This window comes from Hylaeus volcanicus, chromosome 6 (assembly GCF_026283585.1).
Source record: "Hylaeus volcanicus isolate JK05 chromosome 6, UHH_iyHylVolc1.0_haploid, whole genome shotgun sequence".
In the NCBI taxonomy this organism is placed as follows: domain Eukaryota; kingdom Metazoa; phylum Arthropoda; class Insecta; order Hymenoptera; family Colletidae; genus Hylaeus; species Hylaeus volcanicus.
This window is the reverse complement of record NC_071981.1, coordinates 257,848-285,300: the sequence shown is the minus strand read 5'-3', so window position 1 is coordinate 285,300 and position 27,453 is coordinate 257,848. Positions and strand designations below refer to the sequence as shown.

The window sequence follows — 27,453 nt, the reverse complement described above, 5'->3', positions numbered from 1 at the left end:
AAAACAACCATATATTTTCAGTTGGACGCATATGTGCGTCATTCGCAGCGAAAGTGTTAAAAGATAAGATGTACTATTAACACTAAACCTACCGACGTTCATTTGTAATTATTTCTATCGTGATGGGACGAATGAATAATCTTAGAGACACTTTTTTTAATAAATTGCAAAAATATTTTACGTGGATTTGAAATCAATTTGAATATCAATTTGAAAACAGTCATTTGATTGGTCGTGGTAGGTTTAAGTGTCAATTCTTTTTCAATATCTGTGAAAATGTGATTTTTATCAGCCTTAAGAGGGACGAGTATGGAACTGGAGATTTTCTGAAGAGTTAAATCCAAAGATGGTGATTTACTACATATCATGTTCCTCGGTTATTCAAATTTAAAAATGACGATTTAAAAATGACGAAACAAGGCTAATACCGACGGTTTCTAGACAGGCAATTCCTAATCAAGTCTGAAACTAATACGTTCTAAATTGAAAGTAAACTAGAAATTGAATGAACACGTTGATCGACACGTGTCAGCTATATACAGTGCTTTTCACTGAAGAACTAATAAAATTAATTCTGAATATTGAGTATCAAAGAATGAAAAATAACAAAAATACCACGATAAATTTCGATTAGGTAGTTTGAAATGGCCTGTAAAGAAAATTTGATCTCAGCAGATATTTTCAAGAGCTTCCTACTTCCTTCTGGACGTTCTTCGAGTGGGTCAAACACCGAAGAACCGAACTTCGTCACACTTGTAAATGCCAAGAAAATGCCACGATTACATTAACCCCTTGCACTCCTATGTCGAATGTGACTCGTCATCAGTTTTCATCTCAGGAGCTCCTATGTCGAGTCCCACTCGACATTCTTTCATGTCCAAATCAATAGGGAAAAGAAATTGTTTCAAGATATACCATACACTTGAAAATGACAAAATATAACAAAAGTGAGAATAAAACTGTTATTTAAACGAATCTGTTTCTTCCTTCATTTACTTACATTACTTTGACTTTTAGTTAAAGAAAATTTAACCCTTTGCATTCGAGAGGTGACTCTCGCCACTAGGTTTCCTTTAGGTTTAATTTCTTTGGAACTCGAAGTGCCAATAAAATGATTGTCGTTGACCTGATTTTTAAATCTTAAATTAGAGATCTCATTTTCGAAGTAAATCTAAGCTTAGAATTCGTGACGATAGAATGCTAAGAAAGCATCTCGAGTTACTGATAGATACCAGAAAAAAAGGCCTCGAGTGCAAAGGGTTGAAATAAATCACTTAAAAGGGTTGGGAGCTGCTGGTAACGAAATTGAAATGTAATTGGGAGTGCAAAGGGTTGAAGCTAGAGCTGTCACCCCTGAATTCTTTCTAAATCGAATCTAAGCCCTAAGATTTCCGACGTCACCGAACTCGAGGCTATTCCTCGTTGGAAACGGATCGACGCGCAAAGAACCGAGAAATTCATGTGTGCGAAGTTAGCCCCGCACTTTTCGAATTTTCAGTTTTTCTTTCTTGTGCCGTATTGTGCTATATTTGTGCTGAATTGTGCCGTAAATAAGAGATCGATAACATCAATAACAATTAAGAAATGAAACGAAACCAAAATTATACTAGCCCCGCACTTTTGCCGAAACAAACTTTTTTTTCTATAGAAAGATGCGTACTAACTTGTGCTACATTGTGCCATTTATAGAAACTCGTTATCTCTACTCTTTTTGCAGATAAAAAATGTTGAATTTTGAGGAATAAAAAATTCAATATTCGCACAATTTGCGAACGGCGACAGATCATCAAATTTTGCAAAGTTGTGCTAAATTGTGCTACTTACAATACACGAGACATATGCGTTCAAAATTGAGATTAGCTCGAGGGCCAACAAAACTTAGAAAACATTTTCTGAGATTTTGAAATTAGAAAAACTTGTTGTGCCAGTCTAGCACAATCCGGCACAATCAAAGAAAATTCGGAAATATCGAAATGTTCAATCACCCCCACCCTTTTTTGTTAATTTTTGTTTACCCTCGAGCTAATCTCAATTTTTAACGCATACGTCTCGTGTATTGTAAGTAGCACAATTTAGCACAACTTTGCAAAATTTGATGATCTGTCGCCGTTCGCAAATTGTGCGAATATTGAATTTTTCATTCCTTCAAATTCAACATTTTTTATTTGCAAAATGAGTAGAGATAACGAGTTTCTATCAATGGCACAATGTAGCACAAGTTAGTACGCATCTTTCTATAGAAAAAAAAGTTTGTTTCGGCAAAAGTGCGGGGATAGCATGCCCGGACACACATGAGAAACTCAGGATCGCAGCAAAGATCAAACATGCACCTCCTCGCATCCACTTCCGCTATCCTTTATCTGCTACCCCTCGCGCGGCACTCCTCGGATACTTCCAATTCTATCCAATCATTAATTAGCCACCGTACGCTCGGTTTATCGAATGGTTCGATTTTCAATGCGATCGCCGACAAAGAGGCCCCCCTCGCTGCGCGTCTCTCCCCTAAGAGGAACGGAAAAGAACCGATTGGCTCCCGTGCCTCGAAACAAATTGCATCTTCGCGACGATTTTTGCCGAGGGATTAATGGGAACTCGCTTTGAAGTGCGGCAAGGTTCGAAGCTCGAAGAGGCACGGGTCTTCAATTATTAATAAATTGAGGCCAGCCGCGTTCCCTCCTCCCCTCTGCGCCGTTCCCCGCGACACGTTTTATTTTTTTATTCCCGTCCTCGCTGCGGGGAAGAACACAAGTGCCCTCGTAATGTCCACGATGTAAATAAGTCGTCTATCGAGCCTGAAAAGAGACCGAGAGGAGCGCGTTCCCCGTGGCTTTATTTCTTTAATCAGTTTTAATTTCGCCACTCGAGCGCGACCGGGAAACAGCGTTTCTCAGACCGCGTCGAACATCGCTTTGTGCGCGGCTCAGCAAAGAGTCTCGAGCGACTTCGCGACGACTCGGAAACGAAAACCGTTCGATGGAAACGAGGCTAGATAGAGGAGCTCTCGTCGAAGGTTTTTGGGGAACGAGCATCATCTCGAAACTCTATGAACATAGCGAAGTTGCAAAAGCACTCACGTGATCGATGTTGATCTCTCCCTTGTACATGAACTCGACCAGGACCTTGATATCCGAGAATTTCACGTCACGCATTATGACGATCGGGTCTTTCTCCTCGTACTGGGACAGAATTGTGTCGAAGTACGTGCTGCACGCTGACAGCACCACCTGGAAAGCAGAAACGAGAGAACGTCGTTAACGAAGGGCGTGCGGAGTCGGGTTCGGATACGAGACATTCGATGTTCGTTAATCGATCATTAAAACGAGCCGAAACCGGTTGCGCGCGCGGGACACCGATCAACCTTGACAAACGTTCGAGTTCAAGGGACACGAGAAATCAAGGACGTCGGTCATTAAGGACTCGATAGCGTTAATTCACGAGCCCGCGATAAGGGCACGCGACGGCACGTCCATCATCGTTCATTATCCCCGATATTAGCGTGCTACACCTGCACGCTGAGTTACACGCGCCACCGGTATAGATCCAGCTCAACGTTAAGCTCGATCCACAATATCGCCATGTAGCAATGCCGTGGATGTTCATAAACCTCGAATTTGAATCCAATTTTGCACTCTCTTTGTCTATCAATTTGGAAAATAGAAGGGTGTAGGGTAGTGTGTGGATCAAAAATCTATTTGACATTATTCTTAAGTCTAACGAATTTTGTTACACCATTGCAAACATGAAGGATGGTGTCGCATAAAGGATTTATGTTTCCAGTGGTGTCACTAACAGAATTTTTTAGACATATGAACAATGACAAATGAATTTTTGATCCATACAATACCCTACATCTGCAATCATTTCCTTTCCAAACTGATAGACAATGCATCACATAAAGGATTTGTTTTTGCAGTGGTGTCAAAGATTGCAGGTGTTAAGGTAATGTGTGACTAAAAAATTCATATGTCATTGTTCATAAGTCTAACAAGTTACATCATTGCAAACACAAAGGATTTATATGCTGTCGCATAAAAGATTTATGTTTGCAGTGGTGTCACGAACAGAATTTGTTAGATTTATACACAATGACAAATGAAGTATTGATCCATACATTACCCTACATCTGCAATCATTTCCTTTCCAAATTGATAGACAAAGAGGGGGCAAAATTGAAGACAAATTCCACACGAATGACCATCACATTGATCGCCAGCTCAACCATCGAGGTTTATCAATATTCGAAAAATTCATTTGACGTTATACATAAGTCTAATAAATTCTGTTTGCAATGGTGTCACTAACGAAATTTGTTAGACTTTTGTTAGTGACACCATTGCAAACAGAATTTGTTAGGCTAATCTCACACGGGCGCAACTGATCAGTTTCAAATCACTCTGGAACTAGATGTATGCGACCGTGGATCTAGGTAAAACAAAGATAGTGGATCTAGGTAAAACAAAGATAGTGGAGTAGGTAAAACAAAGATAGTGGAGTAGGTAAAACAAAGAGCGCAAACGGTTTGCAACACAAATTTCAAATCGGTTGCGGACGTGTGCGATCGGCCTTAGACTTATGAACAATGACAAATGAATTTTTGATCCACACATTACCCTAACCCTGCAATTTTTGACACCACTTCAAACATAAATCCTTTATGTGACGCAAAGGATTTATGTGGTGTCACATAAAGGTTTTATGTTTGCAGTGGTGTCACTAATAGAATTGTTAAATTTATGTATAAGAACAAATGAATTTTTCGGATATCGTCGAATCCTTTATGTTTGCAGTGGTGTCAAAACTCCAAGAAAGCTGTAAGAATTTATAATCGAGTCTACTAATACCAAAAAAGACACGTTTCCAAAGTTAGACTATTTTATGTAACGCGATTCCCGTCTCGAATATTAATAAAATTTTGAATCAATCATCAATCTTGGAATTAATTTTCTCGATTTCTTGGGCATTTCACGCTCGTTCGAGTTCTAACAGTTTCAATGAGACCTCCTCTACCCTTGAATAACGTTAATTGGCAGCAGACATTTTTGATCATTTACGCGAGGGAGTACCGTGCTCGTGAGATGGTCCCGTCTGGCGGTCCCCTCGTCCTCGTCCATAGTGTGAATTCAGCTTTACGGGACGATCGAATTCTTAAGCGACGCTTCCGAATAGCGCCGATAAAATATGTATTTCCGCTCCGACGCTCGAGCCAGCTACCGCGCGCAGATCTGTCATGAAAGTCAATGAAGCACTCCACGAACAAGCTACTCTCGGGTTCTCCGACCGCTGGGATTTTTTTGCCGTCCGTAACTAGTCACACACCTGGCCCCCCAACTTGACTCATCGATGGAAGAGAAGGATTTTTCGTTCCCGTGGTAGAACTCCACGAATTCGATTCGGTTCCGCGCGTTAATTCTTCGAGGCCACGGTTTAATCTTTAACCCTCCTCTCCTTGGGTCAAAAGCGACCGAAATATTAATTCCATCATTTGGGTTTTGTATTCTATTCTATGTATTCTATTCTATAACTTGAGGACTGAGTTCAGTAAGATTGAAATCACCCGAAGGTGATAAATATAAACTAATTTGGTTTTAAAAAAAGAAGGTTTTCTTTAGAGAAGGTTCTCTAAATCGAATTGTACACTTGTAATTGGTTTGTTTTTATATTTGTCTGTATGTATATTACCATTGGACAATGTCCTTTTGAACAAAAGTTAAAAATAAATGTCAGCTGTCGAAATTGTTCAGATAATAAATACACTGATATTTTTTCAAATTTAATTTGTAAAATCAAATTTCTGTGGGTTAAACAAATTGTTTCAATAGACATAAGAGTACGAGTAATTATGGGACTGACTGTGTATCTGAAATATAGGGATTGATAAATAATGTTCTTTTTAAAACAAAAATGTGTTACATAAGACGTAGTATTTACTGTGTTTGAATATTGCAATAGGAGATGGTAACCTAAAGAACCACCCCTTTCAAGAGCCTCCAACATTTTTTAGGCACCCTATATGAAAGCCCTGACTGACTGACATATCAATGCCCAAGCTTTGACCGTTATTTCGCCGACTCGAAAAAGAGTACGAATATTTATTATATGAGAGAGTACAAATATTTATTTATGTGAAACGTGTTGATGATGGTAACAACAACAACAACGACTACAGTTATGACGATGATATCGATAGTAACGATGACATTCGCACGTTTCGCGTACATTCCGCACATAAATACGCGTATTTTGCGTACAGGTGTATACTTGCGCATAAAATATGGAATCGCGCGAACGTCCACGGCCAACGACGAGCATCGACAGGTGTAAAAGAGGCTTAACGCCGGTCCAAGAACCGCTTCCACGTCCGCCTACGTATTTAAACGACGTCGAACGGCTGGTATTTCTGTCAATCGTGATTTTATTTACCGACACGCCGTTTATAAAGCGACACATCCTCCGTCGGTATCCTGTCGACCGGTTCGATCATAATTTCACTTCTCGCGTTCCGCTCCCACCTGTTCTCTTTACGTTAATCTGGTTACCGTGAAACAGAGACGAGCGGAAGAAGTCGAAGGCCGATGGAGATGTGTCACCTAGCGAATTAACGCCCCGCTGTCGGTGATACGTTTCTGGCTGGTCGAATGCATCCTTCGAACGCGATATTTTTTTTTTATAGCTCATTTAACGCATTGTCACTCTGGATATAAATACGAACACGTCGATGAATCATACCGAGGCGTTTGTTAACTTCATAACGAAACTTTTCATTCGGACAGAAAAATTGTGCATTTCAGTCTTTTCTTTTTTTAAACGGATCAATTCATTTCTGGAGAACCTTAAGCCGACGACTGACTTGCAACAACAGAACATTGTAATTTAACGCGAGCATTCGCTTAGTTTGGACGGACTAGCGAGCGACGAACCGAGCCGTTCTTGCGCGCTCGGTTCGCTCTCGACCGTGCTCCACTGGTCTGTCGGTTTTTTGAAGAATCTCTTTGATCGTCTACTTTTCACTGAACTGAGTAGGAAGCATTGAGAGAGAATTCAGCCGAGAGTTCGAAGCGACCATTCGTGATTCCAAAAAGGACCTTGTAATGTAACGCTGGTGTCGAACCGTAAAATTCGTGCCAAGCAGTTACATTACAGCGTTCTGTTGCAAGTCAGTCGCCGGCTTTAGGGCTTCGATTAACCCTTTGCCTTACGATTCACTTCACACGTCGGGACATTCACGTTTCAATATGTCTTATTGATGGTTTGGCCGGTCGACTTTACCACGTCTCTAACACGAGATTGTAAGCCGAAGAGTTTAACACATTAACGCTGGAGCTGCTATTGTGTTTCTCGCCATGGGGCGGCGCGGTATTTCACGGTATCTGATAGACGCGTAGGTGCGAACTACCGGTGGTACACGTCGCCCGATGAGAGAGTCAAGCGTGAGCCACCGGTGGTACACGCTGACGCGGAACGTGTTAACCCTTTGCAGTGGAGTCCTTTTTTTCTGGTATCTACCAGCAACTCGAGATGTTTCTTAGCGTTCTATTGCCATGAATTCTAAGCTATCTAGATTTGAGAATAAGGTCACCTTTACCTCACCGATAATCATTTTATCAACACTTCGAGCTACAAAGAAATTAAACCTAAAGAAACATTAGGTGTTGCAGATTTACTGCGTGAAACCTAATCGCGCCTCTCAAGTCACCTCTCGAGTGCAAAGGGTTAAATTACTTTAGATTTATACCGCGACTTACGATCGAAGTAACAGCGATTGTTTTCAGCAGGACACCTTGTATAATCCCCCTAGCGTCGATTTATTATTACAGATGTATCTGCATTCTCGTACGGGTCGCGCACGATCTCGGTGTAATAAACATTTCAATACAGCAAAGTGCTTAGTTCGAAAAATACTGATATCACCATTAAACAGTGTATAAATCGCCCTGGATCTCCCCGTGAAATTTATCACTTCGTTCGTATATTAGTTTGTTTGTTATCGACGTTTAAACACGGAGCGCGCGCCGTTCCTCAGTCTCGTAAATCAGCGCGGCTCAGTCCAGCTTTTGTCGTCGCGATTATCGACAAATATCGCGTAACGCCCAGGAAAACGTGTCGCGGAAACGACGTTCCTTGTTCGCGAAGGAGTCGCGTATTTTTCGCGTTTTGGAGATCCACGTCGCGTGTGGTTATCGTTTCGTTATCGGATGCAATCTCGAGATATCTTGTAATTATCAGGTGTGTTTAATTGGCGAGTAGGGGATAGCGCAGATAAATAGCTGTGGAATTATAGCGTTTACGAGCATTTGATGTGAATTAACGTTTATTCTTTACGTTTATTTGATTATTGATTTATTATCATTAGGGTACCACTAGCCCCCCTTATAACTCGGGTACCTCGGGATTGCTAAACCCGTGCTGTAGCTATTACAATTAAATATAGCTACAACCCCTGAGGGGCTACATTAACACGTTTACTGCTACGTTAATCCTCTTAAAAATTTCTACTGTGATTAAATTTTATTTACTGACTATTAGAAACTGCGTAATTGAACATTTATTCGTCGTATTTATTCTTGTGACTTCACCGGAATTCATGTATTTCATACCAACTCATTTGCTTTGACATTTAAGTTTCAAAATTAATTATTTTACTTCTTCAGTAAAAAGTATGGGTGTCATGGAGATCAACGTGTTCATAGAGAGTGATATGAAAACTATTTTTTCTAAGGTACAGTCTTTTTGATGCGGAGGTATCTTTCTGAATTGACTGGCAGTATAAAGTGTTGATCTATTCAGGGACATTCTTATATTTTTTAACTGTACACCGGGGGAATAATGTTATCAGTCCAACCAAGACTATACAATTTTTACTCCTCTTGTTGAGGGATTCTGTAGTGAATAAGTTACTGTCAAATTTTTGTTCTTTTTATTATTGACAGGACTTGTAAAAAATTAAACGTCCACATATGTGTACCTTCATCCAATTGCGATTACTAGTTACTACAATTTTATTCAATTGTGCTTTATATTATAACAATAGGAAATAAGTCTCAAGACGATCCTTAATCTTGGATTCGAGTCATCTGAACCCTAGAATGAAACGATCGAGTAAATTTTACTCCTTGCATTACCTGTTATTTCTTTACACTCTACTGAAGGTCTATATTTAAAATTTATTGTTATTTTTAACCATGTTGGTACATTATTCCTTGATACTTTATGCACTAATGAAGCAGTCAATCTTTCCATTAAAATACTAAACAGTGACCTTTCCATTCTAGGGTTAAATCTACTATAATAAAAAACAAGTTATAATAGTTGGAATACTTACGATAACAGTAGCGTTATCAAGGCGTTTAATTGAGCAGATTTTACGCAGGAACGTTGCATGGCACGTCTAAATCCGTTACACTAACAAAGCGTACTGAGAGCTCTAGGGCGCGGTGGTCACATTGACCGCGGCAAATCAAAACACGACCGATAGGCGCGGTCTCTACGCGTCTTTCAATGATATTTACCTCGGTAGTCGATACGATTCCTTTATTATGTACATACGTTCTTCTTCTACGTTCAATTTGAAATTCTATACACGTTTTCAATTTAATAATAAATAAATAAATTGCTATCAGTCTCGAGCTTTCACGTCCTTTTCTAGTCACCTTTTACTGTTAGTGTAACACAGTCAGTGTAATAAGTACAGGAAGAAATAATTCGTACAGAAACTAATTCAAAATGAAACTTCCTATATTTATTTTACTAATAAATCATAGGGGAAGAAATAATTAACCAACGCTCTTACATATTTTTAGAGTAGAATTTGCGAAATTTAAAGTTTATTATTTTTAATCTTAACCTCTTATTTCTTTTCTTATTAATTTTATTTTGAATTGGTTGCTTTACTTCTTACACTGACTGTAGGTCTATTAGCGAAATTAAATGATACTAAATTAAATGACGGGTCTAATATTTCCAAATAAATTTTTTTGAAGCATTTATTTGAAAATATTAAACCTGCCATTTAATTCAGAGTTCTTTTCAGTATATCTGGAGAGTACGGTGAATAAGAACATCCCAGTTAATTACACAAACGTTTCCAGACAAAATAGCTGAGCGTAACTCGCGAAAGAAACTTTTGACATAACCAAATGCATCTTGGAAACGGAACGAAGTAATAAAGTCTAGCGAACGATGGACAGAGGAACCACATAGGAGGATCAGAAAAAATGATTTCAAATTGGCAACGAACAAAGCTGTTCTTTTACGAGCACGAGCTTTAATTGTAATCCGAACGGGACACGTCCGCGCGGTTCTCCCCTTCGAAAATTTACATTTTATTTCGCGAAATATAAATCGAGTCATTCTCTACTTCGTGCTGGGTTTTTTTTCGAGTTCTTTTTCCGTCCCCCTTTCCTGCGTTCCCTCTCTTTTTCTTTTTCTTTTTCTTTTTCTTTTTCTTTTTTTTTGTTACGTTACTCGTTCCCCTGGTTTCTATCGACTCGCGTACACCGTCGGGCCGCGTTCACGTAATTCCTTGAAAATTATTCTACGAAACAACAATGGAATTTTGCATGCAAGTAAAATGAAGCAACCGAATGCACATTAATTCGTGCCGCGGCATTGTTACGCCGCAAAAAGGCCGTTTCGTTTTCGTTGCGAATCATTTATTCCTTAACGAGACGAGCTCTGCCGACGCGTTTTATTTATTTTTTATCTTCTACGGGAACGGACCATCTTACTCGTACGAGTATAACGATGTCGATATAAAAATTGTTTTAGACTGTTTATTCGTTGAACAAGACTCAAATGATGGAAAATATTATACAGTGGTCTTCGATTTAAGCAACTTTCCTTTTAGTTTTGTATATAGGGTGTCCCAGGAATAATATCTTCGTTGCTGAAATGCAACAAAATAAGGAAGAGATTTATCGTTGTATGTAATACGTTTTGAAATACTAGACATTTTGAAATAATCCGATAAACACGCTTGACCATTCAATGTTCAGTAAATTAAAATCCGCCGTCATCGATTCTAAATTTGTTTGTTTGTAATAAAGCGTTTCTGAGCAAGCTTCGAATGACATTTCTTTCTTATTTCCACTTGTAGGATATGCTCCCCGAGTTTGTCCACTAAAACCTGGGACATTCTGTATATACTTCATTACATATTTTATGTTTCATCCCTTTCTACAAATTAACCCCTTAAGAATTGAATACTTCAATACAATCTGGATTCATTTGAAATATTAACCCTTTGCACTCGACAAGTGACTCCCAGTCACCATTAGGTTTCATTTCTTTGGAATTCGAGGTGCCAATAAAATAACAATCAGGCTGCATCTTCGAGGTCAATCGAAGCTTAGCATTCGTGGCACTAGAATACTAAGAAAGGATCTCGAGTTGCTGGTAGATACCAGAAAAAAAGACCTCGAGTGCGAAGAGTTAAACCGTAAAACGCATCTCAAATCCACGCGAATAACTTTCTAGCGTCCATAGCACTCAAAGGGTTAAATTCGAGCGGTTATTCGAAGAATCACGGATGAAAAGGTGCTAATCTTCGGTTAATTATCCGAAACTTGTACTCAAGGAAGAATTTTGTCCACCGAGTCGCGCGGTTGGGCATTAACGTAAGCCAGCATGCATCGCAGAAACGTTATCGACGAATTCGCGCGTCGAATCGTCGACGATTTTTCGCAACGTACTCGAAATAATTCGACCAACTGCGAACGTCGAATTTGATTGCTGGTTACAGAAAGAACGCCGGTTATTGCGCTTTTCCCCGGAAATAATTGCTCAGTTAAACCGTTAATCGTTTCATATATCAAACAGCGTTTCCGTCAAAAGGAACCTCGAATATCCCATTGTTTCGCTCTCTGAAAATTTTCGCTTGCGAGATCGATCGCTTTCCCGCACACGCGAATCGTTTTTAATCAGAACACCACCCCCTCCTCTCTGTTCCTCCCCATCAAATATTCTATTTTCCTCCAAAGACATTAATCGTTTTGTATATATTTGCGGCGGGGAACGAATTAAAAGGATTTTCGAAATCCCCCGGCGTTCCTGAAAAGGTAATAACCGCGGTACTTTAAAATTCAATCGGGCGTGGACGTCGACCGGACCACTCGAAGGAAGACGGAATAACAATACTGCGATTTGGTAGGAGAGGGGGAACTGTAACGTGTTTATGTTTCAGAAAGCGAGGGCAAAATTTTTAATCGGTTTCAGGAATGTTATATTTTAGGTGTTGAAATGGATTTATTATGGGGTTTTTCAATTTCGTATACAGGTCAGGTAGAAGTTAGAAGAAGGGGAGGTACATATTAATCCTTTGATTTACTGTAGGATCGTGCGTGTTATAATGTACAGGAGGGTGTCTACGTATTAGTTCGGATGTGTTCGGAAAACCCACGCTTTTCCCCCTAAAATGCCACCGTACAATTTTTTTTATGAAAATACCGTTCAAAAGCTGAGACTTCGAGGAACTTTTTCTCGAAGGGTACCCGTCAAACAACTATGTCTTTGAAATCGAAAAACGAATACAGAAAAAGTCAAATTTTTTGAAATTTTCACAATGTAAAGTTTGACCTAATTTTTTACTTGTTAAATCTACGTAATAAATTTTGGTTTGGCATCAGGGAGATGGGAAATTTAACGCTCTTTCGAATGGTATACCTAGATTTCTAAATTTCTACTGTAATTTGGTGGAGTTATGGTTGTTTAAAGATTGCCAAGTGGAAAACGCAGAAAAAATATTAAAAGTGAAAATTCTCGAGAATAAGGCGACACAAAGAAAATGTCTAAGAGTAATTTTTTGTTGCAAATTTGTTGTAGAATTGACACCCTGCGGATGCCCGAACAATACGTAGACACCCTGTATATACAGGGTATTCCAAAGAGGTCCTTGAAAGGGATGATTCTGGGGGTGATTTGAAACAACTTTTTCCTTAGCGAAAATGTTGTCCAAGGCTTCGTTAACACGTTGATCGTCGTGTCACCCATATATGGGTGACAGTGTTTTTCACTCAAAAACTAGAAATATTAATTCTGAAAGTTAGACATCACGGGAGATGAATCTAAACGAAATTCATGAATTTTGATGTAGTTACAAAACTAAATATCACGATAAATGTTTCATTACCTAGACTCCGATAATCTAAATAATATTTAATCTTAGCAGACATTTTCAAGAATATTTGTTTGGCAGGCAACGTGTTAAGGAGATGTTAATAAGAAACCCCGATTAATCAGCGCCGCGGTGGAGCGCCCACGATAGCATAATAAGGCACGCGCTAGACAGACGTAGTAGCATAGACAACGCGCTGGACAGCCGCAGTAGAATAGGGTACGCGCTGGACAGCCGCAGTAGAATAGGGTACGCGCCAGACAGCCACAGTGTAGCACACACTACGCGCTCGGTGGCCGCGCTCAAATTGCTCGGGGTTTTCTGTTGACCCTTTGCACTCGTGGCCTTTTTTTTACTATCTACTTTAGTAGCAACTCTAGATGCTTTCTTAGCATTCTATTGTCACGAATGCTAAGCTATCGAGATTTGAGAATCAGGTCACCTTTACCGCACCGACAATCATTTTATTAACATTTCGAGTTCCAAAGAAATTAAACCTAAAGAAACATTAGGTATTGTAGATTTGCTGCATGAAACCTAATGGTGACTGTCAACTTTCGAGTGCAGAGGGTTAATATCTCCTTAACGAAGTCTCAAAGAACATTTTCGCTAAGGAAAAAGTTGTTTCAAATCACACCCCGAACCACCCCTTTCAAGGACCTTCAACATTTTTGGGACAGTCTGTATACAAGAATGAAAGCCTGGCTGATAAATTTCTGTACAACCAAAAACTCTAATTCGAAAAGGAACATCTACAAACATTCATGACTCGATGTATTATTATTTCAATTAATAATTAGCTGTACTCTGGTATAAGTAAAATTGAAATTGTACGTTCAAAAAATCACTTTTAAATTACATATGTCGGCTTAAAGGCTCCACTCGAGCGCGAGGGGTTAACAACCCGTTTGTTGTTAAAACAAATTACACGAAAAAAAAGTCATGTGAAATCTCCACGAATATATCAACCGTTTGCATCTCAGGAGCTCCTTTCTCGAGTCCCACTCGACATTCTTTCACGTCCTAATCGATACCATACAAATTCACCTTCCAGATTCTCAATTTCTTTGCGAGTTTTCAATTTTCTGCTTCTAAATATATTTACATCTAACCATCTAATAGTAGTACTGGAGTCAGTGCCATGCAATGGTAAGCCTAAAAGAGTATCAACCCATTCAGGCGCTCCACATTCTCTATGATTTAGCACAACATTCTCTATGATTTAGCAATACAACAATAATGTGTAAAAACTGATATTTAAGTAAATGCTTTTTTTTCTTTCTTTCTTTATTTAAACTGCCTTATCTATTAAATAAAGCAAATTTCAAATAAAAGCATTGTGAGCTCCTAGTAACGAAAAGGAAATATGATTCGTAGTGCAAAGGTTTAATAATCCCAAATAATCCAAGTCCAACATGCCGCGTACATTTCGAGATAAAAATTCAAAAATTACTATCGTCCTAGGCGCATGATCGTGTCCTCAACCTTGGTCCTCCGGAAGCTAGAACGAGGACGAAACACGGTCGGTGAGAGAAGACGGCGAAACCAGCGAAGGAATCGCGAATCGCGGAAGTCGGGTCGGCCGAGGAACTCTCAGGTACAGAAAAGAGTGTCTGGCTCTCTCGGCCCCGCCCAGTCAATAGCCTGAATATTTAATGTTAGAAGTTCCGTATTGATTTTCGCGATTTTTACGTCTCCGCAAATAAGGCCGTAAAAGACCTTACGCCATCGCCTCGCTTCGTCTATCACTCTCTCTCTCTCTCTCTCTTTCTCTCTCCTCCGCTCTCTATGTGCGCGCGGGCGCGTTCTAGCGCGAGACACACGAGAAGGAAAAGGAAGGAGAGACGCGCGTTACTTTTCAGTGCCAGCTATATAACGCTTTTTATTATGCCGGGCCGCTTTTATGGGGAAATACTGCGATGAAAAAAGAGGAAGACGGTCGAGACACGCTGGAGGAGAGGAGTGAGGGAGGGAGGGAGGAAGGGAGGGAGGGAGGGAGGGGGTAGGGGGGGTAGGAAAGGGCAGAAGAAGAAAGAAATTGCACTGCCCGGGTTTCATATCGAGTCATTACGATCCCCGGGCACTTTCACCCCCCGCGTCCTCCTTCTACGCCGCCTCTTCCTCCGCCGCCGTCGAACCCGCGCCTACCCACCCCTAATCCTCCCACCACCGACGAGCGCCATCAACCCCCTCCTCCTCCTTCCCATCCCGCCCCTCGTCGCCGGCGACGTCTTCTCTGACATTAAACTTTTTATCGTGCATAACGGGGGTGCTTCGTCTTTCGCTCGGGAATAAGGAAAAAAAAAAAAAAAGAAAGAAAAAGAAAAAGGAAAAGAAAAAAGAGAATATATAGCAATAAAAAATAGAAGCGAACAGAACCGAGGGGCAGAGAGAGGATGGTGGGGGGCGCGACGGAGGGGAAGGAGGCGGCGGAGGACGAAGATATAAATGGACGGGGCCGGTGGTGAGCGACCCCTCCTCGGAGACGGGGGTGCGCCGCCGTCGAATTTGTCGATTCGCCGGTTTTCTCTCCCCGGCGTAAAAGCTTGGCAGACGCAATCGATTGTACCTACGTGTGCACCACCACCCCCCCCCCCACCTCCTCCCACATCCTCCCCCCGGTCGCCACCCCCCTCGTGGGGGCCGGAGTGGGCTGAGGTAGCGAGGCCGCCCCCGGGGGGAGGTGGTAAAGAAGCACGGAATGATAGGCGACGTATCGTTGTTGTTGTTAACGCTGCCTTACGGTTATTTATTGATATGCGCGCCGGCCGGCCTCGTTGGCTCGCTCCGCAATAACACGCCACCCCCGCGACTCGCCGCCCCCACGGCTGCCCTCCTCGGTCGTCCTCTGCAATTGTTTTTACGCCTATCCCCTACCCCACGCGCGGGACCCCACTTTCGGAGCATCGTCGCGGCGCGTGTACCCTCGATTCCGAGGTTCGAAGACGATTAGTCGACTTGGACGATGTCGATGTCGATGTCGATGCATCGCCCATTAGCGAAGAGGGGAGGCGATCTTTGTTTCAGGTTTTGGGGGTAAGATTTTCGATTTCTTCGATGGGCTGGAAGGTAACTGGTTTGTAATCAGTCGTGGAGTTGATTTTGCGTTTCAGAGGGGAATTGTTGCGGTTTCGACGGTGCGAAACAGGTTTAATGAAGACTCTCCATGGATTAAGGTCTTCTCTTGGGGTGAGAGTATGGTTTTTTTATTCCTTAGTGGTAATTCCTGGTCTTTTGGAATCGTTGCGTTTCTCTAGGTGCGAAAGAAGCTTAAGCTAGAAGACTCCTCAATTAAGGCTTTCCCTGATACCGATACCATTTTCTTTGACTACCCACAATCGTACTTGTCTCTTGCATTTAGAGAAACGTAGTCATTTTAAAAGGAGCTTAATTCAAACATTATCTCACATTTGATCCATTTCAGTGGGAAACAGTCTTAATGTACATCTAGCTCAAATTTTTCCAATTTCTTCAGATCTCCTCTGGAATTCCCCTTCGTTTTCTTGCAATTCGTTCCATTTCGATCGGTGTGAATTGGGCCTAACACGCTGCGCAGAGAAAGCAAAGTACCCGACGACTCGTTCATTGTCATTACCAATGCGGGAAAAATAATAAATACGAAGCGTACGCTGCCTGGCCGTGTAATCCATATTATTCCCGTTTAACGTCTGAGAAAGCGTAACCGGGACACGTTTTCTACTTTTGATGCACGGCTGGTGGCACGTGGGAAATTGGCTGACGATTCTCCGACGAATTATTCACGAGGATCGCGCTAAGCCCGATCCAACTAACGTCTAACAAAGTTTCCGCGAAGCGACGCGGATCGCAACATTCTTGTTAAAGCTCGGAAGCATGGATACAACAGAAGCTCTTTTAAGAATTACTCGAACCTAAACGGGTGCTTCGAATGGATACAAATGAACACGAACGATAAGAATGTCTCGTGATTCGTGATTCTCATGTATTCGAGCAACAAATTGTATCGACATCCGAGGGATTACGAAGTTGAAGAGATAACACATGTACGTTGCCACATACATGGGTGACAGTACTATTCACTGAAGAATTAGAAAAATTAATTCTAAATGATAAGCATCACTGAAAACGAATTTAGATGAAATTCACGAATTTTGATCAAGTTACAAAAATAAATACCACGATAGATGTTTGCTGAAGTAGTCACCAATAGTCGGAATAATATTTAACAGTAGCAGAAATTTTCATGAATATTTGTCTGGCGGTCAACGTGTTAAATTGCTATCTCTTTGGAAGTGTAAAGTCAAACCTGACGGATACGAGCTGCGGAAACGTAAACTCATGAATTTTACGTTTCACGAAATTCATTTACGTTTTTTACGAAAATCATGAATTTTGATGAAGTTACAAAAATAAATACCACGATAGATGTTTGATTAAGTAGTCGGCAATCGTCTAAATCGTAGCAGAAATTTTCAAGAATATTTGTCTCTTCTATATCGTCTATATCTCTTCGGAAGGGTGAAGTCAAACTCTTGGACCGAGCCGCGGAAACGTAAACAGTGGACGATTCCTGATCGCGAAACCGAGCAGGAAATTTGATCAATATACGAGGCGCTATTGTCCAAGGAAGACGCATCTCGCGCGGCTGGCATGATCGCGAGTCCGAGGGACAAATTCGATCATTGGCCCGGGTGTTCGAGACGTTAGCGTATCTCTGATCCGCCACGCAGTTTGCAGCTCGTTCGACGCAGGGGACATTCGCTACGAAGTTCGTTAGAAAAACGAGATTACCTCTTCTGCCTGCAGTTACGTAATTCGATCGATAGTTCAGGCGTTTCCCGTTTCTGGCGGCCGACGAGGAGAGCCGGAGGGAGGTTGCCGTTGGAAAAGAAACAGAAGGGTAGAAAAGAAATTCCGCGTCGGGCGAACGGGGGTGGCGGCCTTGAAAAGGGACCCGCGGCGAAAAATTGAATCGCCGTTGGATTATTTCGTTACGAGGGCTTCGGGAACACCCGCGACGCTGTTTCGCAATATCAAACAGTCGGGAGACGAGGAAAAAAATTCGCCAGCCTTCTGGAAGGGACCACCGGGCGAAATTAAATCCGATTTCGCTCAAGGATTGCTTCTCGTTGATTCTTTCTACTTCCATTTCCTCGTTTTTTGGTTTCTCTTTGCTCGCGGAGGGGGCTAATATCGCGCTCTGTTTAAGTCATCGCTGGGATAAAAGCAGTCAACCAGCCTGGGAGAATTTTTTATCATTCGGAGGAGCACGCGTACCGAGTCGAAGGTCCTGCGAATCTTCGAGGAATGCTACTCGACGATTAAATTATTTGTTTAATGTAATAAATGTGGATGGTAAAGCATTATTCTTCGGCAACAGGACGTACGGTCGTCCATCATTCCAGTCTCCCCTCGTTCCTCGAACGACTCTACCTCATCTTGATTCAGACTATCTTATCAATCATCTAATTTAAACATCATCGAACTAGGGCAGGTTTCCAGAACGGGAGGACAAGCATATTCCGTTTCGAGAAAAATCAAGAATCAAGGAACGGTTTATTTTGATTCAGGAGTCAAAAGCACAGTTCCTTTGAAAGAAAATTGAAAATTTCCGGAGATGAAGAGACGGATTTAGGTTATTTTGATTCGGGAGAGAAAGCATATTTCCTCCTACAGAAAATTAAAATTGTCGAAGATTAAGAGGCAGATTTAGCTTATTTTGATTGAGGAGTGATAAGGACATTTCCTTTTAAAGAAAATTGAAAATGGCCAGAGATGAAGAGACGGACTTAGGTTATTTTGATCGAGGAGTGACAAGGACATTTCCTTTTAAAGAAAATTGAAAATGACCAGAGATTCAGAAGCAGACAACCACCGTACTTTAAATCAACAATGAAAAGCACATTTCCTTCTATAGAAAATTGAAAATTGCCAGAGATGAAGAAACAGACAAGCATCGTATTTTAAATCAAGAATGAAGAGCACATTTCCTTGTAAGGAAAATTGAAAATGGCCAGAGGTGAAGAGACAGACTTAGTCCTTTTAAATTCAGGAGTTAAAAGCAAATTTCCTTTTAAAGAAAATGGAAAATGGCCAGAGAGCACATTTCCTTCCAAAGAAAATTGAAAATGGCCACAGATCAAAAGGCACAGCCACCGTATTCTAAATCAAGAATGAAAACTCAGATTTCCTCCTAAGGAAAATCGCAAAACTGCTCAAAGATTCGTAGATCGGAGCTCGAGACGGGTCGACGACACTCGTGCGCTAGAGAAAAAAAGTCTGTCCGAGGCCGTACAAGTAATTCTGGCCTCGAAAAAAAATCGTCTTACGTAATTCCATAAATAATGCATACGCGCGCGATTTCCATTTCGGCGGCCGTCGGTGTCTGGCAGAGTTCATCGTACTGCGTCCATGAATGGGGAACCGATATTAATGAAAACGGCAGCTTTTTTTTCGGCGTTTCTACAGGTTCCTGGGTTGCGTCACTCTGTACGCCTGTCGACGGGAGATAAGGGAGAGTGCATCCGACTAATTTGTGCAACGATATTCGCCGTGGAATATCCAGTTACGCGTTCGACAACGAGCTTGGGAAACGATGCGTTTGTTGGGCTCGAGGACGAAAATCAGGGCTCGACGCTTAGTCTAAATAAACCTGTCACGTGTTTCCCAGGTTGAAGTGGCTGTGCGTGATGTTTAGGCGTTTATTAACGTGTTTGCCGCCACTGGTTCGCCGGGGAAATCTTTGCCACCGACCGTGTTACAGTTTTAGCAATTTTATTCCGCGAGGTGACTGCGTAAATACGAGGCAAAATTACAACTAACCTTCTTTAAATCAATTTCAATAATAAAGATTGATTTAACACGTTGACAGACAGAAAAATATTCTTGACAATTTCTACCGGGACTGAATATTATTCAGACTATTGCAGACTATATAAACAAATTTATCACATTTATCGTGGTAGGTATTTCTGTAACTTCGTCAACATTCATGAATTTCATTTAAATTCATTTCCTTTGTTGCTCAAGTTTCGGAATTATTTTCTTTCTTGCTAACGCGTTGAAAATTCCTAAAACCCCATTTATTTTGTGGTTATCTATTGATTAGGTAACAATATATATATATATATACGTATGAAAAAGTATAGTTTTAGAATTTGTTTAAAAACATTCGAAAATATGAAATTAATAATTGCACAACAAGTGGTAAAATTGTATTTGTCATAGTTACAAAAATTATATACTCTATTATTCATCAAAACTGTAGTTTTTGCAATAACACGAATAAAAAGGAATATTAAATATTTTATATTAAAATCTCGCGACCCCAAGATTTCGCTAAGCGACCCCGTTTGGGGTTAGTTGCAGTCAGGAAGAAAAAAAACGACATTTCTTTGTGAATTCTTTTTTAGTTATTAAATAATAATTTGCATAAGCAACAATTAAGTATATTATAAAGCATGTTTTAAAGAACTAAAAAACATTTTTTGTTTTAAGAAACGTTTAATTTATATCGTCACAACAGCCGATGACGTAGACGATGATTTAAAAACATAGGTTTGCGATGACCAAGATTTCTCTACACTAATTTACCTGAAAACAAACACAAAGGTAGATTTCGAAAATAGATTAGTCTAGTAGGTTCCTGATCGAACGATTTTGGAACGAATTAATTTAAAACAAGATGGCGTACATTGGCGTAGTTGATTTTCAATTTTGTCATTCAAATTAAGCGATTCAATACAGGATAAAAAAAAAGTATACAAGAAAATAAAAAATCCTTCGATCAGGGACCCGTTAGTCTAATATATTTTCTAAATCTACCTTTAGTTTTGTTTTCAGGTGCACCAGTTTGAAGAAATCTTGCTCACCGCAAACCAAGTGGTCACTCACGCAATCGCCTGTTATGACGAAATGAATTAACCTTTTCTTAAAACAAAAATTCTTTTATAGTTCTTTAAGACATACTTTGTAATATATTTCCATTTCATTAATAAAAATTATTATTTAATACCTTAAAAAACACACACACACACACACACAAGAAACTGTCCGTTTCCATTTTCCTGACTGCGACTAACTCCTTAAGAAGTCCTGCTGTACACTAAAAATCGCAACACGTAACATCGTACTCATAGGAATTCGCGATCTATCATTCAGGAGAAGTGGATTAAAATCGACAGGGGACAAGTAGAGTTCTTGCGAGCGCTACGTGGTCCCGGATCCCATGATAAATTCCTCGGATCGATCCCCTTCTTCTATAGTCTCCTTTCCCTTTTCGTTTCCAATCGCAGCTCCGAGCACCGGCGAATTACATACTTGATAGTAACTTCGAAACGGAATTATCCGATCAAAGGGCACCCGTGCGCGTCCTGGAGGATCCGTGACTATCGGTCGCTAACGAAGTTTTTCCAGTCGAAACGAGTCGGAAAATTCAGGTACATCGACTGGAAACTTCGCGGCGCGTTAAATTATGCAACGACACGGTACAGTGAAATCGAAGTCGAAGTCGAAGCAAAGCGATCGTTCGACGGCGTTGCTCCCCGTGGTATTAGAAATTTCAATGGTCGGACGGGAGAGAGGAAGGGAAGCCCCGGATCTCACGGGCTATGTTATTACAGTAGTCTCGAAGCAAGTCGACCCTGCAAGTAGGTTTGCGACTACTCCAGTAATTCAATATTCGAAAAATTGCTCGGCTCGAGCCACTTTCATTCGCTCCGTTTCGTCGACAAGGCAAATTTCAGATTAACGGAGGCTTGTAAGAGTTTAAGTCACTTTCTTTTTGATTGTATATTTCAATTCGAAGTTAAAGGTTCTGGATCGAATCGTTTTTTTCATTATAAAATCGTGTAAATATTGCACACACTGCAATATTTAATTCCATAACTTCAATTGTATTGAAGAATGCACTGCTTGTTTTTTGGAAGAAACTTCTTCAGAGAATTCTTAGAAAACGGTCGACCTTAAAGGCCAGGGCCACCGAAATTTTCGAATTTTCACCCCGTTCCCAGTTCGCCCCGCTAAAGAATGTAATACACGTCGGCCGTGGGGGGTGAATGAGGATCAAGGGATAGGGGCAGAACGAAAGCGCGCGGGAGGGCGAAGAGGGAAATTAAAGTCAAGGGAGTGCCAAACTAAACAGAGTAAAACAGAGAGGGACGAAATTGAATTATAAAATCAAATTCTATTATATAGTTCCTATATCTATTTGTTCATCTTAATTTACTAGTGACGGAATTTCTGAATCATTTTATATACATGAACGAGAGCAAAAACGAAAATAAAAATAAAAGTCTGGACTTAAATTCCCTCTTGTTTTTATATTTTGTAATATATTATTTTCAAAAGTGGTATGAGTCCATTTGAAGCTAACAAAATCGTTTATTTTCTAAATAATTGTACTACTATTTTATAACAAAATTTAAAAGGTGTATACTGTTAAAAGCATCGCTCGAATTGATTAGCATTCGTCAATGTTTTAAAATTAATTCAAATGCAAACCCTTAAACATCTCGATGCATAAAAAAATGGACTCATTCCATTCTCAAATATAACAGTTCATATATAAAATCATATATGTTCATTATAATATGCAAGAAATTTGTCTTCAAGAATTTCCATGCACACACGCACTTTCTAAGTACTCACTAAAACGTAGAAAGAACGAAACAGGATGCATGGCATGTAAAGTCTGAGAAGGATACGATAGGAAGATATACGCATATTGCCAGACGTTTGATAATAAAAAAAAAAAAAAAAAAAAAAGTCCAGAGGTAGAAGGGGACAGGGAAACGTACACATAAAAGGAGCCACGAAGGAAGGGGGGTAAAAAAAAAAAGGAAACCTGATCGGAGAAGGAGAGAAGACAAACGCAATTGTCCGAGTCGCGGTTGTGTTGCGCAGCCGTGCATAGGGGGCTTGCGTGCCCTCTCGATCGCAGTGGCGTAGGGAACCCCCTTCCTCCCCCGTCGCAGCGATCTGGCAAAGCAGAACGCAGTCACGCGCCGATTTTCTAATAATCGGCGAACCCGACTTCGTCGATCGTGATCGTTTCGGTTCGACGGATCGACGAATCGGGGGGAAAAGCGTGACTCGCCGGTGATCGAGGAATTTCGAAAGTTTATTTTTTTTTGGGGGAAAATTCGAGAGCAACTCGAAGGACGACTGCTGCCTTTCTCTCGGTCCCGAAGAGAGACCTACAACAACTTTCGACGATATTCGAGACAAGGCTGAGCGTGTTCCAGTCTTTTCCAGATGTGCACGTGTCCGGCGACGTAAACAACGTTTGCTATACCTCACGCAACGGAGGTGTGCACGATTCTCGTTCGGATAATTTCGTGAATAGTAAATTGATAGTTGTCGGTAGTATTCGTGATTGGTCTGAGATGCAATTATTATTGCTAGCTTTCTCAGGGATCGGATGACAAACTGATATAGTGGTCCAGACCTAAGGTTAGACTCGGTTTAACCTAAACCAGCAAAGTTAGATTTAATTTTGTAGATAGAGTGAGTTCTGTCCGTGTCAGGCTTGGTTAGGTTTGTTAGGGTAGAGAATGGGTTAGGTCGTACTAGATGAGGTGTAGAATATGGTTAGGTCTGCACTGACTTATTCGTGGAAAAAGTAAACTACGATATGAGTAAAGATAAACAATTGCATTTAAAAATCGTGATTAATCCCGAACGTGTACAACTATGATTGTTAAGACTTCCACGTTCGATGTAAACAATGAATTATTTCTACAAATAACACATCCTTGCACTTGTTCGTGTACGAATAAAATAATTGTAACGAAAATTCCGTTTTCTTTCTGCTACCTAATCCCACAGATTTCAAGAAAAATTGCAAAAATCGGAGTCGAGTTTCTTTGAATACAGGAAACGTAAATTCCACGAGGATGATGCAAAGAACGGTTGCGTTTCGATGATTAACGTGCCGCGTGACTGACTTCTCGGACTCTAATTATTCGGTGTAATGGCTACCCTTCGGTCGTGCGGTTCCTCGAGAAACCGCTTATCGCCGCATCTGAGAGATTAATCTTGAACGGGTTTTCCGCTCATCGGTTTGTCACGCTCGTTTGTAAATCGAGTTACACTCTTGTAATTCGGGCGCCAACACGTTGCAATCAACGAGTACTTTTCGCCGGTGCCACTAACCGGATTTATCAAGTATCTGTCACCTTGTCCCCTACGTTACCGCTGTCATTAATCGACGCGATTAAATTGTTCTCATTCCTAGATTTGTCTCGCTAATTAACGCTATCGCGAGTCAAGTCGTTCCGAGCATTTCTAACATTCCCGGCTACTTTACCGCCTGGCACGATGTAAATAATCGAACAGCGAGTACGGTCTGCGATGGAATAGCGATAAAATGATCTCGAGTCGGAAAATGCATCTTTCTCTGTGTACAATTAACACTTTATGCACTGACTATTTGCGAGCTTTCCAATTCCAGTGTTTAGCGTCTGGAATTTGTTGTGTTATTACTTATCTATTTATTAGGTTGTCGTGAAAGTTTCTTTCGCGAGTTGCACTCAATTATTTTATGTGATCGTGTTTATATAAATAGACAATCTAATTTCATAGATATTCATGCTGTAACAGTAATGGAGCAAAATGAATCGTGCACAATTCAGTAATGTAACATAAAACATCAAATATTGTGCATGTATTACTTATTAATAAAGCGAAAGAAACTTTAGGAACAACCTAATAAAATGCTTAATTTTTGAATGTGTTACACCAAGAATACAGTATGTAGTAATTAATATTCGCCTATATTAATGTCAGTCCCATAAGTATTCGTACCTCCTATATTTATTAAAGAAATTGTCCAATTTAAACGAATGCTTCATATTTCTAAATAAATTTGTGATTGTAAATATATACATGTGCGAGGTTTATTCGTGTACATATTTGTGATGGAAAGTTGATTTGGAAACATGAAGCCTATCGTTTAAATTAGACAAATTTCTTCAATCGATATTGTAAGAAGAGATGGGGCGACGATTCGCGACACTTCTCGTCGAATTCGCCTCGAGGCAAGTCGCGTCAATAGAATACGTTTCGACTTCTACATTTTATACTTTTTATCTTTTTTCCGTATGTTTTTATGCGGTTACGCGCCGAATACTTTGTTTTAAATAATAATACACACATTAACCCTTTGAGACATTTTTCTATAGAATCAAATCCAGTCCATTTTTACAATAAATTTCTGTAAAACCAACTCTGTAAAACTCTAATTCGAAAAGAAACATCTACAAACATTCGTGACTTAATGGATCATTATTTCCATTAATAATTAGCTGTATTCTGATATAAGTAAAATTGAAATTGTGCGTTAAAAAAATCACTTTTAAATTGCATATGTCGTCCTAGAGACGCCACTCCTGACATTTTACAATATAGAGGGTACGAATAGTTATGGAACCAACTGTATGCTAACTTAAAAAATCCTTTTTTAAGTTGTAAACCGTCACCAAATAGACCAGTGAATAAAGTATTAAGAGTTGAAACATTCATTTCTGCCCCCATCCCCCCCTCCCCCCTCCGCCGCTGGACAGATGTCTTTTCGCCCATAGTATAACCACGAGGAGCCACCGATCCAGATGGCCATCCCCAAAATAAAAGAATGAAAAAAACTTCTTATTATTAGATTGGTGCAAAAGGAAGGTTCCACATTGTCAAACTTTACCGTTTAAAATTGTAATAAATTTTGAAGCTTAGAATCTACTCATTTTAATTACAAATATTATGTGATTGTTGTTAATATAAGCTATATTTTGATGATTTTAGTGATGCTAGAAAAGGAGCAGTTACGAGCAATATTTTTGTACGAGTTGAAAAGAAGTTAACTCAAAAGTGCGCACTGATGCACCGCATTTTTCTTTGATATTTCATTACGCAACAGCATAGACAACTTATATGTTCGTAACAGAAATAAGACATCTACGTTATAAAAAGGTCACAGCACCATCGACGATAATTATTTTTGCGTCAAATCTGACAGTCGCTAATTTTTTGACTTGATAAATTCCACATTGACAGGATTCAAATTAAAACCCGCGATTCCTTTTGTGTACCAACCTAATATATTACCCCCGAAAAGTCTTGAAACAGCATTTATAGAAACAAAGAAAAGTTGCTCCCTTCTCTGGTTAAAAAACTCCGATTGCGACATAGAGTTCGAGGAACAGCCCTTGAATTGCTCCACGAATTTTCATCCGTGGTACGCGTTAGGAAACACGTCTGGAATCAATGCGAACGTCAATAGGGGAGGGTGTCTGACAGGGTGGCGTAGACGGTACCTAATGAAAAATATTAAGCTCCGAGATACGACTAAAACAAATTAATCCTCCACGCCACTGTCGGCGACGATGGGAAGCTCTCGCGTGGGCGTGCGGGTTTCGAGGGAACAGAAGCGTGACTCAGTGTGAACGCCAACAACACAGAGAAGGGAGGTGGGCTACCGGGGGACGGGGGAGAGGAAAAAGTACTTACGCCCGTACGAAAATATCGATTATACTTTTTTACGAGTTCACTCGCTTCGGCGGGTGTTAATTTCGCGAAACGGCTTTTCCTTCGCCACGCGTCGCTCGTAAAAACCCATTAACACGTGCGAGAGCACTCGTCCTCTCTCTCGTCCGCCCTCCAACCCCCTCCTGCCACTCTCTCTCTCTCTGTTGTCGGTCCGTCCCGTCGCGTCGGGGGAAATTTCGAGCGCCCCGGTTTTTCCACCCCCGCTGGCTTTTGAAGAATCACCGACGCGCGCCGATTTTCCCCGCGGTGTCGTGTCTCCAGCCTGCGTTTTCACTTTTTCACGCGGTGTCACTGGGTTTTTCGCGCTGCGAACTCTTTTTCCACCCTTTCCCGGCCCGCCGAACGAAACGGTTGGTCGAGGACGTCGTTAATCGACCGAGGAATCTTTTTCGAGGGAGTTCTTGGCTCACCGCTGTTGGATAACGCGGAGTCGAGAAGCTACCGGAAAATGTATTTAAGCCGCGTCGCGGAGACTTTTATTCTGGAAGAAGCTACCTTCGAGCGGTGTGCAGCACTTTCGCGGTGGGGAATGAAAAATTGGAAACGGAAATGGAAAATGGGTGGTTGAGATCGAAAATGATATGTCGAAAAATGGGGAAATGGAAAGAGGAGATTCAGATTTGGAAAATTGAGAATGAAATGTACAGGGTGTCCTGTAACTGGTGGTACGAGCGAGTTGAGGGTGATTCTACGCGAAAAAATAAGTTAAAAATTTAGAATAGGAATTTTTCATGTGAGGCTTTGTTTTGGAGAGAATCGACTTTGAATTTTCACCGTTTACGGGTGCATTTGATCATGTGCACTTGATCATTCGTTATAACGAATCT

The 27,453-nt window shown here is 40.7% G+C and overlaps 1 protein-coding gene across 16 annotated transcripts in view; it reads right to left on the bottom strand.

Annotated features, from left to right (window-relative positions):
* The window catches only part of LOC128877785 (uncharacterized), a 175,466-nt gene that overhangs the window by 17,072 nt on the left and 130,941 nt on the right, over window positions 1–27,453 (bottom strand). For 15 of the 16 annotated variants that reach the window (XM_054125296.1, XM_054125295.1, XM_054125293.1 and 12 more), the window contains one exon: window positions 3,075–3,224. In XM_054125296.1, the coding sequence (XP_053981271.1) occupies window positions 3,075–3,224 (150 nt within the window). Of the gene's footprint in view, window positions 1–3,074; window positions 3,225–9,319; window positions 11,033–27,453 lie in introns of those variants that run through there. The other variant, XM_054125308.1, reaches the window with a different exon arrangement.